The sequence below is a fragment of the Pavona decussata genome, unplaced genomic scaffold (genome assembly GCF_977016875.1).
Source record: "Pavona decussata unplaced genomic scaffold, jaPavDecu1.1 SCAFFOLD_64, whole genome shotgun sequence".
In the NCBI taxonomy this organism is placed as follows: domain Eukaryota; kingdom Metazoa; phylum Cnidaria; class Anthozoa; order Scleractinia; family Agariciidae; genus Pavona; species Pavona decussata.
Window position 1 is genome coordinate 6,646,929 of NW_028145484.1, and position 16,562 is coordinate 6,663,490.

The following is a 16,562-nucleotide window of genomic DNA, read 5'->3' on the forward strand; positions in this document are numbered from 1 at the left end:
TCGAAGCATACCGGTCTCGAGAATCCCACGGAAAAATAGGGGGACTGTGAACAGTCTACTAGTGACACAACATTCATCTATGTCAACATTACATCAGAACGATTGGGGAAGATCTTATCAACGAATGCCAGCTTTTTATTACATGTTAAAACTCAACCCCCTCTTGATTATTACATAAAATCTAAAAGAACGTTTTTTGCTTTACAAAAATTGCACAAATTTTATGAAAAAGTTAGTATTGGTCTCTGAGACGCTGTAAATAATTATCCGTTATCATTTTAAAAAAAATTATAAAATGCTATGTTTATAGTGGAAGTGAACTCGATTATCTCAAGCCAGTACAGGCATCCCACTCAATAATTAACTGAATAAAAACAATCGCACATAGAAATAGACTTTCTTAAAGTCAGTTTTCGTGGGAGTCCAGTCTTTCGGCGTACGTATAAAAAGACGAGATGAGGCAACAGGCAAGTCCGGCTAGGCTACAACGTGAAACTAAACTGATACTAAGTTTATGGCAGCAATTGACTGGTACAAAGAGATCACGCCATCTTCCAAATGAATAACAATCATACATCGACTACTAATTGGTAGCTACAACAAGCTGAATGCTTCTGTATGACTATATCTGGGTTACTACACAAGATACCGTTCCACAATTAGCCTGCCATCAGGCTATTCTACAAGAGGGACACAGGAACCCTAACTGGTAATGGTACCGTAACTAATACTTCACCCTTCTGTGGTTTTTTGACTTTGTATGAAAGCTAAGCGAAAACTATAACTTAAAACACTATTAATATTCAGCAAATACCGTATACCATGAAATTTGTACAGGTTCTATTTTTGCAACTAAACTAAGTTAAGACTATGTGTACATGTTATATTAAGGTTCCACTGTATACTTAACAATTTAATTTAGACTTTAAAACGTTAAAACAATTCAGTCTTGTAAAAACTTGTCAATCTTAGCTTCAACACAAGCTGCGTACCCCTCACGATGATACGCACTAAACATCTCAGGAGTGAAGAACTGATTAGCAGTAATGTGATGGGGAAACTTTCCCAAACACAGTGAGGAGAGCCAGTGACAAATTTCCTTAGGGCAACAATCACAGCAGCAATGACACTTGACTTTAAGTCTATGGCAACGTAAACAGCAACACCAATTGAGTTGGTTGGCTTCTTCTTCACTTAACTCGGGGCTTCTTCCCCACAGCTCGTGAAACTTACCAAGCTTGTCGTCGCTTCTAAAACTTTTCCAGCTCGGCTCCTCAGTCAGCGGTATGCTTTCGCCCGGATGTCTGGGAGCTATGTAGATTATCTTGCCTTCAGTTGGCTCGCCGTTGCCAGCATCGTAGTAATGAACTCGGAATTCATATTTCCTTGGCAGTTTTCCATCTGCATTCTTGCTTAGAAGCTTGACTCGGATATCTTCTTCAATGTCTCTACCATCATATTCATTGTCACTGCCGTCAGTCTCACAGATTCCTTCAAACCAACAGTGGAGTTTCTCTCTCGCAATCCTCAGTGCCTTAAGTAGCTCATCAGCATACCTTTCGCCACCAGGATTACACGAACCATCAACTATGACGATTTTTGGCAGTTTTTTCTCAAGCAATGGAAGCAAAGCCAGGTTTTCAAAGTGGCCTCCGTCACTCAGGCGTAGTACTGGTGGTGGATTGATACCAACATTAGGGATGTTGAGGAATCCACGGACAAAACGGACAAAAAAGATACGAGTTATCAGCCACCTGTGCCAAACAAAGACAACTCGTTATACTATTGTAGATAGTAATTGTCTTGGAAGAAGGGGGCCTTTACTGGAAAACTAGCTTTTCGGTTGTATGCCGCCCTTTTATTCATTCCCTACAACATCATGCAATGACTCGAGAATGACGTCGGGTTTAAGGGACTGGGAGTTGAACGACAACAACAGACTTACTTACCTTTTAAAAACAAACCAGTAGCTATTTGTCTGTTTAGGCAAGCCTGTATTGAGAACAGCTACACCAGCTAGGGCCACAACAATCACAATGTGAAGAAGAACCAGCCAGGCAACCCAGTACGGGCTGTCTCCCAAGTAATAAGCAAATGGAATCGCAAAAAGAGGAAGATTGAATCCTAACTCTGCCAGACTCGGTGCAAAGAACTGAAACCCATAAAAACTACATCAACAAACAGTAAGTATGTCTAAATCTACCTTTCGGTTGAACAACTTCTGTTCAAAGTTAAACAGGTCCGGCCAAGTTCCACACCGGCAAATAACACGAGTTTAAATTACAACAATATTGCGCTAGCACCTGGATCTGAACAGACGCTAATTCACTTTAAGGCTCAATTGACGTATCTTTTGAGACTGTTGTCGTGCAAAAATAATCTGTGGTCAGCTTTCCGAAAAAAAGCCTTCTAATTTTGTTCTCTTTTCGTTCATGGTATGAGTGGGTCATCCGGATGGGTTACAAATAATTTTGGATATATAAGTTCCAACAGACCTCACCCCTCCAATGTTAAAGAAGCTCCTTAGCTTTGAGAAAAACCTTTTTGCGAATGACGACTGAAGTGAAGATGATGACAACTACGACGATATTGACGGGTATGGTTTTTAAGCCGTTTTAGCCGAACATGGTGTGGCTTTTCACCAGTTTGGTCTGAAAACGAGTACAATACAATACAATACAATACAATACAATACAATACAACTCGGCAAAACTTTACCTTATTACAAGAAAAACGCGACTTGTAAAAAGCCGCGTTAATTTTTGTTAACGTTATAGTTTCCGCGTCACTTAATTAACTGGCGCCAAGAATTCGCGATACACTCCAGAAAGGAAAAAGCATTGTTTTATCAGGGTGGAGATCCGATCTGAGCGCGAGTCACGCACGACGGGAGGGGCCCCTCCCGGCGTACGTGACTCGTACTTGCCTCCGCTCGCCTGAAAAACGAAAAAAAAAAAAAAAATCAAGCCTGTTCTGGAGGCCACCATTTCTTAGCTCCTACGTCTAGCGACAATTCCACGAACATTGTTTGAATTTCGGATTTTTACACTTACGGTTAGAATAAATTTTCCCGTTGTCTAAGCAAATTCTGGTGTTTTTTTTTGTGTGTGTGTGTGTGTGTGTGTAAGTCGCATTAATTCCCTCATTTCGGAATTTTAGCACCTCTTTCGCGTAAATTTCCGTCATTGGTAAGACATTTTTCCTTCAATTCGCGTTAATTTAAGTCGCGTTAATTTCGTGAATTTCATATAATAAGGTATTTAGACCCAGGTCTGAAAATGTGTACGGATTTTAGTTCAGAGTTCAGAGAAGTACCCCCCCCCTCCCCCCCTCCGCCGGGAACATGATAATGGCCGGTTGAGGACAGTGGTGCACAATGTCATGACAATTACGTACCTTACTCCAAATACCCTTTTTATCCTCTTTAACCTGATTACAAACCATTTCATCACCCATCCCAATTCCCAGCAAGGCCAACAGCTCCAAGATCGAGTCAAACACGGTCTCAAATTTGCCCATGGCGAAGCTCACGGCGGCTCCAGATATGGCCACGGCTGAAGACAGCCTCATGTGTCTGGGATGAAAACCTGAATCCTTTAAACTGAGTGCTTCTACAGGTTCTCCTTTTTCATCCACATATTTGCCAATAACCTTTACTTCATCCGGCGAAAACACGGTTAAATGGTGACTTTTTCCTGCCCTGCTTCCAATGTGCCAGTTGTTTACTGTAATGTTACTGATAAACTTGGGGGACTGGTCTTGAAGACATTCCAATGTTAGCTCACTGTCATCATGAGTATGAATCTTCTGCTTACAACATGGAAACACATCATCCAACCGGAACTTTGCAGGTCGCTTGAAGAACGCTTTAGAAAGACTATACCTGGAGAGAGATAAGGGAGGGGGGGGGGGGGGGGGGACATTCACATCAGTGCTTTATCACTCGATTTCTGTGGCTCACAGGTAGGTCACAGATGTCACTTAAGTGTTTCACCTAGTTTTTTTCTTCAGTCTTCAGAAAACATTTCTATTACGATACAAAGCTCATTCTGAATGCAACAGCACGGCAATTATGTGACTATTGTAAAACGCGTATTAAATTGTAGGCTTCCCCTAGGCTTGTAGCTGGACCTATTAAGCAAAAACTTTTCCAACAAAAAATTAATAGCACAAGGTTTCTCAACTAGCAACTGTTTTAAGCATAAAAATATTAAACAGACTTCTAACTGACTTGCATTTACAAACCTGTAGTACACGTTAAAACATGTCTGATGCGTGGAGGCCAAAACTGGAAATAACCACCAAGTCACGGCGAATACTGTCAAGACGACATGGAACACGGCATCGGAATATGGAACCTTTCCGAACAATTCTGTCTTGAACACTTTCCAGCTAATGATGTAACTGTACACATAAAAACCAAGAAATATTGCAGCATAGTTCCGAATAATTGGAAAGACGAAAGGGAGCGCAAGGAGAATGAATAATATTAAAACTTTGATCCAGGCTTTTATGGGCCACAGAAAGTCGTGTGCAACCCAGGGAAATGCAGTGAAGGCAAACACCAAGCCAGCAAGTATGGACAGCAACCTAAAATGGCCTCTGTAGGTTTGACAACAACGGCAGCATTTACACCGTGAAATGAAGTAGAATAGTAAGGATGACAAAGCTGTTACGCTAAAGAGGGCCACACGTCTACCAGAGGGGTAACAGTCATTGTACAATTCCATGATTAAGTATGATGACCTGGTCAAACTGGTTTGCACAGGATCTGGACAGGTAATGCTCTCACGCAAGATATCACCAAAAAGGAAGTCCACTGCAACTGCCACCGGAAGTGAGTATGACAACCACAACAAACAGGGTAATATAACGACAGTGACCAACAAGATAAAAACAAAAAGCAATGATTGAGCAAGTGCCCAACCTGGGTTCTGCCAGTTGCAGATATAGCCAGCATTCGTTCTCATTCGTTCAAAGAATTCCTCGTACCAGTCTTCACTGGCACATTTTTTCCAGGCAATCCAGTCAAGAAAAGCAGCCCCAGTGTAACCTCCCCCAGACACGCAGCTTAGATAGACATTCAAGGATACTTCTTGTTTCAACATCCTACGAAGCGCACCAGAGCAAAATGCTGCTGATCGAATGCCTCCCCCAGAAAATGCGATGCCCGCAGCCGGATTCTCTTGATTTCCAGAATGGGGCTCACCAGACTGCTGAATTGCTGAGTTAGAGGGGTCCATGCACTGTTCATATGGGATGGACAGAACGTGTTCAACTAAGCCACTGGGTGTGTCAGGGACTACGATCTTCATCGTTGGTGCGTCAAAGAGAGGGACCATTTCCTCGGGGTTTCCCGTGTCACTCATCTCTAGAAACAAAAACTAGTGTTACTAAAGAAACAAAACTACTTTTATTAAGCAAGATTTAGTTCTTCTTCATCAGGTTCAATATCTACTCAGCACAGACCCTGTTTGCCACTCTCCTCCCCAGTCCCCACCTTACCTCTCTTTCGATTATCTACTCAGAAGAATTATTAACAATTATTTCTATCACAGTGTTAGTCCGCTACTTGTTCGCAGTAAAAACTCAAATAAATATTGATTTCTTGACTGAGCATGAATAAGAGGAAACAGAGTGAAATTTAAGTTTATCTCTAGATCGCATTACAACGACACGTCAACTTGGTTCGTGACACGGTTCAAAGAACAGTTCGTGACAACAAGAATCTCATGACATACATGCATAATGTCACGTCTTCAGTGCATTCAAGCATAACATATAAAGCATGAAAGTTCGGACGAAATTAACGGAGTGAATGCCACACTTTCCAGGTTTGTAGACAATAGATCAGTGGATGCATCAAAATCAAAACTTAATGCACAGTTTGACTGTGTTCATTTAACTCAGCTTCTTTTTTAACGTGATATATACAATATTTGTTTATATCGACATACCTTCATGAGCGTTATTAAAATAATGACAAAACAACGAACGATGCTGCTCCCTAAAAAGCCTGAGCGCGTTTTACTTTGCGCAACGTCCCTGGTAAACTGGTCCAGGAGCATTTTACGAATAGAAGGATTACTTATCATGATCACATTTGGCAGTTGCAGCTTGTATGCGTACTCAGATGTACGAGTAGATTTCAGTTTAGCTGACAGTCTAGAGATTTTTGCTTTCCGCGGACTCTTAAGGCTGTAAAGTCGTTCCTTATTTTAAGATACTATATATATCTGACACACAGTTCGAATGAATACAAAGTTACCTTGAATCAAAACTTGTAACGGCGCTGAACAAACTGGTCAAAATAGGTTGAGATTTTCAGCTGGATGAGTGACAACACACCCTGTCTGTCCTTTTGTAGCAAACATCGCAGCCGTGATTCGTGACCAAAGACACGATACACAAAGGCGCGGACACACAGTGTGAGTGACATCACGGCATGCAACATTTGAACTAACTTAACAAACGATGTGATATTACATGCAGCACGGCATGCAACACCTCATGCGTGCAAACTGCTGACGTGATACTCTAGAGAGAGAAGGGCTAGCACCATCCGTGACTGTATGTCCCTGCTATCAACGGGAACCCTCCTAAAAACTATTATATTGCGAGTTAAGAACATATACTACTCTTAAAACTATGAATATATATTAACTAAGTTAATTCTAAAATCCTCAAAAATCCTAAAAAAATAGCTAGGGGCTGAAAACATTACAATCATTTCATCTTATTAAAAAGAAAGCATACTTTAGGTGAGGACTTTTAGTAGGATGACGTTTTTCCCTTTGCTGTTTTCGTTTCTAACGACTTTTCTGTTTCTAATTGGGGCCCAAAATAACCTTCCCTGCTAGTAGAGGTCTCTGCTAGCTGGAAAAAATAACCTTTTTGTTTTCAAATAGGCGAAGCCATGCAAATGGCGGCAATTTATAATTTGTCGGTTCCTGTACATAGCGGCATTCACGACAAAAAAATTAAAAATAAATAAAAAAATACTATCTCTACAGGACCATGAACATTTTACAAGGCTGCTTTTGTAATCGACTCCCAAAGAGTAAGAAAATCTGGGTACGAATACGATATTCAAACAACTTCAAAATGGCACTTTAAGACTAATTTAGATTTCTACGCTTTTGCAGCCTGCCTAGCTGTCGTTTCCTCTCCGGGAGCGCTAGAGGATACAGTTCATGAATCTCATTAGCGTGCATTTCTGGACATATATCTGAAAAACAGCTCATCATTAGGTAATATTTTAAATCCAAAATGAGTGTACCTTTTTTTTCCATTTTAAAATGCAGGCAAAGTTTGATGGACGTAGAGGAAAATCTTGCCTGTTCTCTTTGATGTTCAATAGCGTACGGACACTCAGAAACCGTCCTTGTCCGCTTTAACAGTTTATGCATAGTTGATCATATGAGCGTTTTGCTAAGGGAGTGCCTCATTAACCGTTCACTCTTACCTGGAACACTAGGTGCAGTGTGTGTTAGCATTTAAGGGACTAAGGGGGGATTTCACCTGAACGCCATTTTTCTACCACTTGACATGGCTTTAATGGAAATATCTTGTTCACGTTTCAAGCAATCCAAAAACCCTATCATTATCCCGTGAATCTGTGCTGTGGGGTGTTTTGTGAATTTCGAGTGTTTTCGGGGTATTTTTGGGAGGAGATAGTTTTTCTTGAAGGATTGGTAAAATTAAGAGAAATAAGAAATATTGAAGATTTAGTGGTTTTAAAATGAGAATTTGTAGTTAATAATTAATAGACGGACACCAAGTTAGTCCACTAGCAACCTGCGGTGCTCTTGCGTAGGTATCGACGGTCTGTTGGTGTCCAAAAATCATTTTCTTTCTTCCATCCCTTCTTAAAATCTCTTCAAATTTCATTCAAATTTAGGTGAAATCCCTCCTTAATGTAGGGAGCCTCAGATGCAGAAAACACGAAGTCATGCCAAAGTTGCATCACGATGAAGATACTGACTGGTGTGGTTGACCAGAAACAGACGAACGGTCTACAGTCAAACTTGTACCAAGCCGATGATTGCACCTTTCGGTGCCGTTTCTCGCCGATCATCGCCCTGTGACCGCTTCTTGTTCATAAAGTTTCGCTTTCCGCGTTGACATTATTTCTGAATTAGTGTCGTGAGCGAAGGTTTTATTCCGAATTGTTCAATTAATTTTGGTCTAGTAAAGTAATCCACACGTCGGATCCCTACAGTAAGGTTCACAGGTGTACAATTCATCTCAAAAAGTTGGAATTTTTTCAGTGGCAAGAATTTTATTAGAAGCGTTTTACTAAATTCTTTTCTTACAAAAGAAAGGGACTTTTTACAGAAAACGTGGGAACAAAAGTTTCAGACTTTGTTTTCTGTCCATGTAAAAGACGTTGTCCACTTCCGCTTAATGCTGGTTTGACTGCATTTTTGTTCGTCCAAAGGAACTGGCACACACTACCTGTCAAACATCTAGCCTGCGATCAGGCTTCTTCTTCTTTTTTCAGTTATCTTTTTCTTTTTTTCAAGAATCATGTCTTCTTGTGCAACAATATACACAGCAACTGTGATCTAACTGCATTGAAATGGGCCTTCGGCAATAGTGGAGGCTGATTAAATAAAGTCAACAGCATCAAATTCTTTCACTCTCACTTTAATGTAACCTAATATTTCAGTTAATTTGAAAAATGCAATCTGCCCAAAGATGGGGCGGTAAATATACTGCAGCTAAAAACGCGATGTCCCAGTCAAATGATAAACACAGTGTTATGAACTGGCAAGAAAGCTGCACCAAATCCTCTATGGACCACTTCACCAGTAATCACTGGAGACCTTAGAGCCTGCGCGGGCACAACTGGTGCCTGACCACTAAGGACGCGGGCTTGGAAAACGACAATGGTCTAACATTAAAATCAATAAATAGATTATTAGTTAAATGTCATAATTTACATGCTTACAGCTTTTGAACAAATAAAAATCTGCAACCTTACAAAAATAATGTGGTTGATAAGAAATACCTGTCTTTTTTTTTCAGGTAGGAGTTTATACTTTTCCCTCAATCATTAGTTTTACAGGCAGATCATACACACTGCTGTTCACATACAGTGGACTCTGTCTCCTCAAACAATCAAGAGAAATAAAAACTTGATAGAGAATTAGAAAAATTATTCTAAAACAACATACAAGAGAGAAGTGCATTTCGGCCAGAGAGTTGAAACATTTGGACTCAACTGTATGTACCTCGAGATATTTTTCTGAGGAGAATTTAGTTTACGGCCGAGATAGTGATCACCAGTTTTAATCTAATTAGTGTGAACACTACTTTTCTCTGGCAATTCATTTAATTTCTTTTATTCATTAAGATTTTTCTATCATTAAATAATTTACGACAAACGACAAAGTAGTCACGCAGCGTAATGCTTGCATGTTAACTACTGAGAAAGACTGCTCTGTGATTTAACAAAATTAAGCTCCCTCTCTCTTATTCACTAGCAGAAAAATAACTTAATATGAAACTGTCGGTTAACTCTCCACCTGTAGGGAGTTATTATTATCATAATTATACTGATCCGCATCCTTGTCGTTTATAGTGTGGCGGCAACTAAGTAGCAATCACTTTATCGACATAGGAATATCTCGAAATAAAAACCCTCCCAACGGTGTTGGAAACAACTTCCCAATTTACTGTAAAGCCTGAGTTGTGATAACCTCTCCAACAACTTAACCCAACCCAACCCTGCATCAGAAGGGTCCAAAGAAACCGGTAACTCTAGCTTACTGCTAAAGAACCAAAGCATTCTGAGAAATCTTTGACATTGCTAACTTAACCAGTCAGCATCGATGCTTTGCTGTCATGAACCAATAATTTCGTGAACTTTTTCTTGTATTCTCGGCGCTTGGCTGGATGCATGCTCTGTTAAAGCTCTACCCATACTGGAGTACAATGTTGTGGTTAGTCTGTTAACTGAAGTCCTCAGAGCGCTGTTGTTCGCTCCAGCACTGCCATTACTTGTGGAGTTAAGGAGATTCCACAACAGTGGTAGAACATGACGAGAAATAGTCTGAGGCTTCCTGTTGTAGACTGTAGGCACTGTATCTAATGAGCAAAAACATTGATACTTTGATAAACACGTAAAAATACGCTTTATAGATAAAGGAAAATAGTTTGGAGAAAAGTAACGGGATATAACATCGGCGGGACTTGTTGTGATCCCTATTACATGTAACATCCAAACGTGACGTCCAACACTGACTGGAAGCCTCAACAACGTCTGCTGTAACCCCAAGCTAACTTGTTGCCTTATGGAACACAACAGGTACCATTACTGACAAATGTGAAGCGGATGCCATATACCTTTGACTTTAGAGGAGCACTGCACTGGCTGTAATTCAATATATTGCACTTAATTGATCAATATCGCTTGCAACAGATAAGCATGAGATTCTATACCTGATAACTTATCAACCATGATCGGTTTTACTCGGCTGCTTCCATACTGTGCTGTCGAGCAAAATGGCTGAACAAGAAGACTGTTGTCTAAAAAAACCAAGACAAGTTGTATAAGATGTGAATATCAGAAAAACAACAACAATATCAGAAGAAACTGCCGCCGCCTTGCTTGAAAGAAATCCCAGGTTTAATTCAGGCAAGTGAAGTACTTTTCTGTCTTAAATACAAAAATGATGAAATTTTTACTAGCTATTAAAAAGAAGCAAAGACAAAATGAGACAACGTACCATCTCCGTGACGGGTGCTACGGATTAACATACCGCTTTTGCAAAATCAACAGTTTAAACTATCATAATTGATAAGTATAACACTTTTTATGATCTACCTATATTTTTAATCAGGTCATCAAGAGCTTCCACAGCAGTTGAGAAAATATTTGTGTTCTTGGAAGCAAGGTTTGAAGTTAAAGCGCCCACCAGAGGGGGAACTAGAGCACCAGATTGGTTTGCAAGGTAAGGAAGGATCTTGGGAAGGCACTGAAGAGCATGGAGATTGACCTGGCAAGACAAAAAAAACCATCAATTTTTAGATTCAATGGCAACTTTATAAAAGCATGTTGAAAAACCTGACAAGGCAACAAATGCAACTCGCTGGAACGATCCCGAGTGATGACAGCATCGAACCTAAATATTATTATTATAAATAAAAAATCAAAACCACTGGTTAGTATAGTCTCACCTTGCTGTTTGAGTCCTGAAGTCGAGGAACAAATGCATCAAAAACCTGTAAACAGGACGTTTCATTGTCATTGAATTCTCACTGTACAGGTAACAATGATGGAAATCACCCTTTTTCCAATTGCTTTTCATGCTTTCCAACAAATCTTCTCTCGTTAAAAAAGTAAATGTGCATATTACGCCGATTCTCTCAGCCTCCCATACGAGTCACCAAAATGTCCAGGATTGGTCTTTTATCTACAACAAGCTTAAATTAAAATGCCATTTTTTTTTTTTTGGGCAAAATCAAAAGAAATTGGGGTTTTCAAGTTTCATGTTATACTTTCTGGCTGCATTTCGTGCAGAAATGTGTCAATTTTCCCCTATTTATTTATTTATTAATTTTTTGGGGGAGGGGTAGGGTTGGTTGACAATGGAGGTTTGATGCCAAAAAAAAAAAAAAAAAAAAAAAAAGGATCTTTCACATTTCAGATCTCCAGAGGTTGGCATCCCTGTATATGTCTAATGAAGAGACACCATAACAGAGAGCAGGCTCAAACCTCCAAACGTTAGAACGCCAATCTCTAGATGAGTGCACGCCCAGGTAGATCAAAAGTATACCTTGGTAAACTTTGGTCCAAGACCATCTGGGTTCAACTGCATCAAGTCAACAAACTGATCTACAGCTTGCAGTCTTTCCTTCCAATCATTTGCTTGTAAAGAGTTGATCAGGTTTGGGATCATCTCCTCACCCTAACACAAAAGTGTAAAGAAAACTGTTGGCAAAATCAGGAGACAATCAACAAGACACTTCATATTAATTGTTTTGCGCAGGTTACACACTTACCTGAACAAGTACATCTCTGGCCACCGGTTTACCACTACGTGAAGACTGTCTTGAACTGAAAAAGGGAAAAATTAGCAAACAGGCTGGATAAATTATTTGAAACGACCACTACCCTGTGTACCTGGAATTTGAGGAAGGAGACATAGCCAAAGATCCTCGTACTCCACTGCTCCGTGAGCCCCCACCACCAGATGCAGGCTTACGCTGCCGGGCAGAAGAAGAAAGGTCTGAAGGGGGATCACCTAAACCCTAAGAATAAAGTGAGAGAATGTGAATACACTTGCTTACTCAAGACTTGAACATAAGCAGTAGCCAGACGATTAGCTAACAATGGTGATTACCAAGCATATGCTTTACACTTTTGACCCGACAATTAAACCAAGTAAGAGTTCACTACATACAAACCCACCAAAGTAACGGCAAATTGTATTATGTACCTTTGTTCTGAGATTCTCTACAGTGTCACGAACGTTCTTCTGCAGATTGGATGGTACATGTTTGGCCACGTTCTTGTCAAACTCTGGATGATCGTAAACAATGTAAAGAATCTTGCGCCCATAGTACCTACAGGAACAAACACAAGCACAGAATCTTAAATAGTCGTACTTTTAAAAAACACAATCACAGCAAAAATGTTGCTTTGTGTTTGTCTATAAACCAAGAAGGGCCCAAGCTCTATGTTTCCCTTTAATGAACATGTGACTTGTCTCACTGTCAGTCGTCATCTAAAACATGATATCACTACATGTATGTTACCTTGTCTCTGGGCCTCCATCAGTAACAAACTGAGCAGCAGTAGGTAATATCTTCTCTGTGACATCTTTTGCTCCACTCAATAAACGACTTGCTCCCATGCGTTCTGCAAGCAAGCTGAGGAACTGGGCAGTGGTCTTACGAACAGCTACATTACGATGGCTGAAAAAGAAAAGAAATGCTGGGTTTGAAAATGTTGTAGTTGCAGTGTTTCAACATCTAAGAGAGGTCTTTCTAGTGTTTCAGACAAAGTCCAAAAAGATAACTTTAGTCAGCTGTGGGTCACCCATGTTACACTCTGGCTAGTTTGGTAACAACTGTTTCAGCAAACAAGCTACGAACTGCCCAAAAATGCCAACTAGAAGAGAAATTTGACTCTTATCACAAACCTGGCTCCTCCAGATATAAGTGCAACCAGCACACGAGTTGGAGTGAGTGAGCAAACCATGGCTGTGAGAGCCTTTTCCACATCGTCTCTGATAAATCCACTGGATTCACCACCTTTTGCTAACAGGATTTTGGCAGTAACTTCCAATTCCTACAGCATAACGTTTAAGAAATTACATAGTAAATAAAAGAGCCCACCAAACATGCAAACTCAGCGATGCTGTGTTTGTGTCGCTGAACTTGAGGAAGTTTTGGCAACCTCGTCGCAAACAAGGTCACACAGCAATGTTTGTTTCCAGACATAATTCCAAGTATTTCATCAACAAGAGTACACTGAAAAATCATTGATGGTCCTACAACAAGTATCAACTCGGATAAATATTAAACACAATTTCTGTTATATTTTTCCAAAAGATTTCCAAAATGTTATTTAGAACATTCATCTGGAATACATGCTCCAATGAACACACACTGTCAGCTGATAGGTATTCAGTTCTTTGACAATCTGCACAGCAAACTGGTTTGTAACTTACATTGTCCATATGCTTCCCAAGAGTAGTGTACATGTCCCCAAGACAACAAATGCCTGAACGAGAAACTTGTGACCTAAGATTCTTCACCTGTTAATGACAATAACAATGATACATGTAAATCTTCAGGCAAAAGACAGATAGTCTTTTCCAGAGATATGAGGTTCCAGTTGATGGTGATTCTGAATTTTAGTTAATTTAGTTAATTTTCTGAAGGAATGGTCACAAGAACACTTTTAGAGTTTGTCATAAGCAGCTAAATGAAGTGAGAGGAGGCAAATTCTGTTTCAAACCATGCTTACACCTACATGTAGGGGTTGCCCTGATCAGTAAAGTAAGAGAAAGTTGGACATTGCTGTAATGGACCTACAGTTCGACAACATGTCATATCGAGAACATCACACACCTCTGCAATGATAGCAAGGGTGACTGTATGTAGCTGTGCTGTCAACACTTCTGGGTGATGTTTGGTAAGCCGACGAATTCCTTGAATGCCTTCACATTTCATTTCCCTGTTAAAGCAAAATAAAGAACTAGAATCTGTCTTTCTACTCAGGACAATCTACAGCATGTAACAAAATGCACATTTTTTCTCGAAAATGGGCCGAAGATGTGCTCTTGCATTAAGATTGCTGAACACAGTTGACATGTACCATGGTACCTATAAAACAATCATTTTGCTTGCTATGGATAGCAAAGGAATGTTTTATCAAATTAGGAAGGTGTTGTTTGAGATTATACAATGAACAGTGTAAAATTTGCGTTTTGATTGGTGTGGCAGACTTTGTAATTACAGTACAGATGAATGAATGATGCTATTGAGTGGTGTGACAGGTACAAGTGATCAGAGTCTAGAGTCCACCAGCCAGAGTGGACAGTCAACAGAGTTTTACAAACTGCTAAGGCAAGTATCAGACAAACATGGGAAAAATTTTGCAGGAAAGTAAAACTGTACAATGAAAAATCAGATGACCATTGCAAGTGACCTCAAACAGGTTAAAAAAGCTAAAACTTTGTTATGATGTGACAGGGAAGGAATTATTCAAGCTCAAATATGTTGCCAAAACAAATCCATTAATGGCAGGTGACTGGTCACAAGTTGCAGTAAAGCGACTGACATGCAGTAACATTTTGGGGTCACAAACTGCTTCTGGAATAAGCCTTAGTTTTGAAAATGTTTGTACAGTCAAACATGTATTAAGGTCATTCCCCTGTTTTGCAGTGCGCAACTCTACTGCGCACAATGGCAAAATAAAAAATTTACACTCATTTCTAGCTAACCACTGAGTATCACTCAATCTGACTTGTATCTAACAACAAAATTCTTAATTTGCATTTTGCGCAGTAATTAAGGTGTTTTCATAAGACTCGCCCCAGTCCCTTCGCGGAGAAACCAGTTTTGAAGCTCGATTTACCACTGCTTTGTGAAATATCTGCAAAACCAACCCGGTGAACCTGTTTTCTCTTTTCAGATTTCTAACCACAATATCGTTTGCAAACTTTCCTTAAAAGGAAAATCCTAGTGTTAGAAATATCAAATTTTGCGCCTTATATCTAGCCAATAGCACAGGTACAGGTATTTTTTACAGTAAATGTGGGGAAAAAAAGATGTGACTTGTTCTGCTGTCCACTTAATAGAGGGTGTCCGCTTAATATGGGGTCCGCTTAATACAGATTTGACTGTATAATTCTTTCAAATAATACTCTTATTTAGAGGATCACAACTGCATGAATGTTTTCCCTTGAAAGTTTTTGACTTGGCCCAGCCAACATGATGCTCGCTCACAAAATGTCTTGGTTATTGCAACAAATAGATTTCATTTCGCCATGTGGTCTTTCCTCTGATAACACACAGAGGACATCAAAACATGATGTCATCTGTGCGTTATCATAGTACTTGTACAGACGGACCACAAAATGGAATGTATCATTTTGTTACCTATTTTGTTAGGTTTGTGTGCAAGGGCAAGTGAGATCACAAACCAAACCTCAATATTTTTTTTATGTGGCTTAATTGTAATTTAGGCAAGGTTAACCTTGAGACAATGCTAGTGGGTCAGTGGTTGAGCCCAGGCAGGCAAGCTTGTGCGGGGTGGCCGCTGGGTCTGCAGGGGCTTACATGTGATCACATATCTCAGCTCGGCTTTGCTTTGCTGCTCTGTGCGGATCATTGCTATTCACGGCCTGTGATATCTGCTGGGTTTTGCTCCCACTCCTCCCACCCCTGGATAGGGAGGTATGGGTTGTGGTAAGTATTCCACTGAATTCGTTCAGTGTGACGGTGCTGGGTGGTTGGTGCTCACTTGGTTGCCATGGTTACCTCCAAGACAATGCTCCCCTCTCGCACTATAGACCCCTCCACCTTTAAGGCACCAGCTCCCAAGCTCATCTTGTTGATGATTTTAATTTTTTTTTGTTTGCCACACATAAAGAAAACACAAATGACAATAACAGACACTAGGGTATTACAAGTACATGTCTCATTAATTAAATTTCAATAATGTCCATTTTAGCAAAACTTGTAAGTTGGCTTTAACTTTATTAAATTTCTTAGAAATGCACTGATTTCTCATAAAACCTGTGTAAGTCAAGGAAAAAAATTCAGAAAACAGAAAATAGTTTAAAACCTGAGTTGTGTGCTCTTCTTGATAAGAATTTGCCTTGCTCCTGCAAGAAGAATCATCTGGGCATACTTCTATCTTTCTTCTACAGTTTTCATTTCATTGATTATTATAACCCCCCCCCCCCCCCCCCAAAAAAAAAAAAAAAAAAAAAAGTTATGAGAACAGGGAACAGGCACCAAGAACTGGACAAATGGACAAGGAAGTGGAAACAAGAATGCAGAAGCTAATGACTTAATTTTAAACCACTCTTCATTCAAAT

The 16,562-nt window shown here is 39.9% G+C and overlaps 2 protein-coding genes and 1 long non-coding RNA gene across 3 annotated transcripts in view; 1 reads left to right on the top strand and 2 right to left on the bottom strand.

The window, feature by feature from the left end:
* Positions 1 to 114: 114 nt before the first annotated feature.
* LOC146478804 (uncharacterized) lies at positions 115 to 6,390 on the bottom strand. The gene is made up of 5 exons (XM_085112435.1): positions 6,269 to 6,390; positions 4,246 to 5,369; positions 3,397 to 3,883; positions 1,950 to 2,152; positions 115 to 1,754 (listed from the first exon to the last, which is right to left on the bottom strand). The coding sequence occupies exons 2-5, from the start codon at positions 5,367 to 5,369 to the stop codon at positions 944 to 946; spliced, it is 2,625 nt and encodes an 874-aa protein (XP_084968561.1). The 5' UTR covers positions 6,269 to 6,390; the 3' UTR covers positions 115 to 943.
* On the top strand, positions 5,378 to 9,078 carry LOC146478805 (uncharacterized). The gene is made up of 3 exons (XR_014865168.1): positions 5,378 to 5,834; positions 7,146 to 7,250; positions 7,901 to 9,078. It is a non-coding gene; the product is annotated as an uncharacterized LOC146478805 (long non-coding RNA).
* Positions 8,634 to 16,562, bottom strand: part of LOC146478806 (TOG array regulator of axonemal microtubules protein 1-like) — a 22,967-nt gene continuing 15,038 nt past the window's right edge. Inside the window, exons 9-20 of the mRNA XM_085112434.1 lie at positions 14,086 to 14,191; positions 13,683 to 13,769; positions 13,152 to 13,300; positions 12,766 to 12,924; positions 12,447 to 12,573; positions 12,131 to 12,258; positions 12,010 to 12,064; positions 11,784 to 11,915; positions 11,185 to 11,229; positions 10,832 to 11,003; positions 10,447 to 10,533; positions 8,634 to 10,092 (exon numbers count right to left, since the gene is read on the bottom strand). Coding sequence (XP_084968560.1) covers positions 9,848 to 10,092; positions 10,447 to 10,533; positions 10,832 to 11,003; positions 11,185 to 11,229; positions 11,784 to 11,915; positions 12,010 to 12,064; positions 12,131 to 12,258; positions 12,447 to 12,573; positions 12,766 to 12,924; positions 13,152 to 13,300; positions 13,683 to 13,769; positions 14,086 to 14,191 — 1,492 coding nt within the window. The 3' untranslated portion in view covers positions 8,634 to 9,847. The remainder of the gene's footprint in view (positions 10,093 to 10,446; positions 10,534 to 10,831; positions 11,004 to 11,184; positions 11,230 to 11,783; positions 11,916 to 12,009; positions 12,065 to 12,130; positions 12,259 to 12,446; positions 12,574 to 12,765; positions 12,925 to 13,151; positions 13,301 to 13,682; positions 13,770 to 14,085; positions 14,192 to 16,562) is intronic.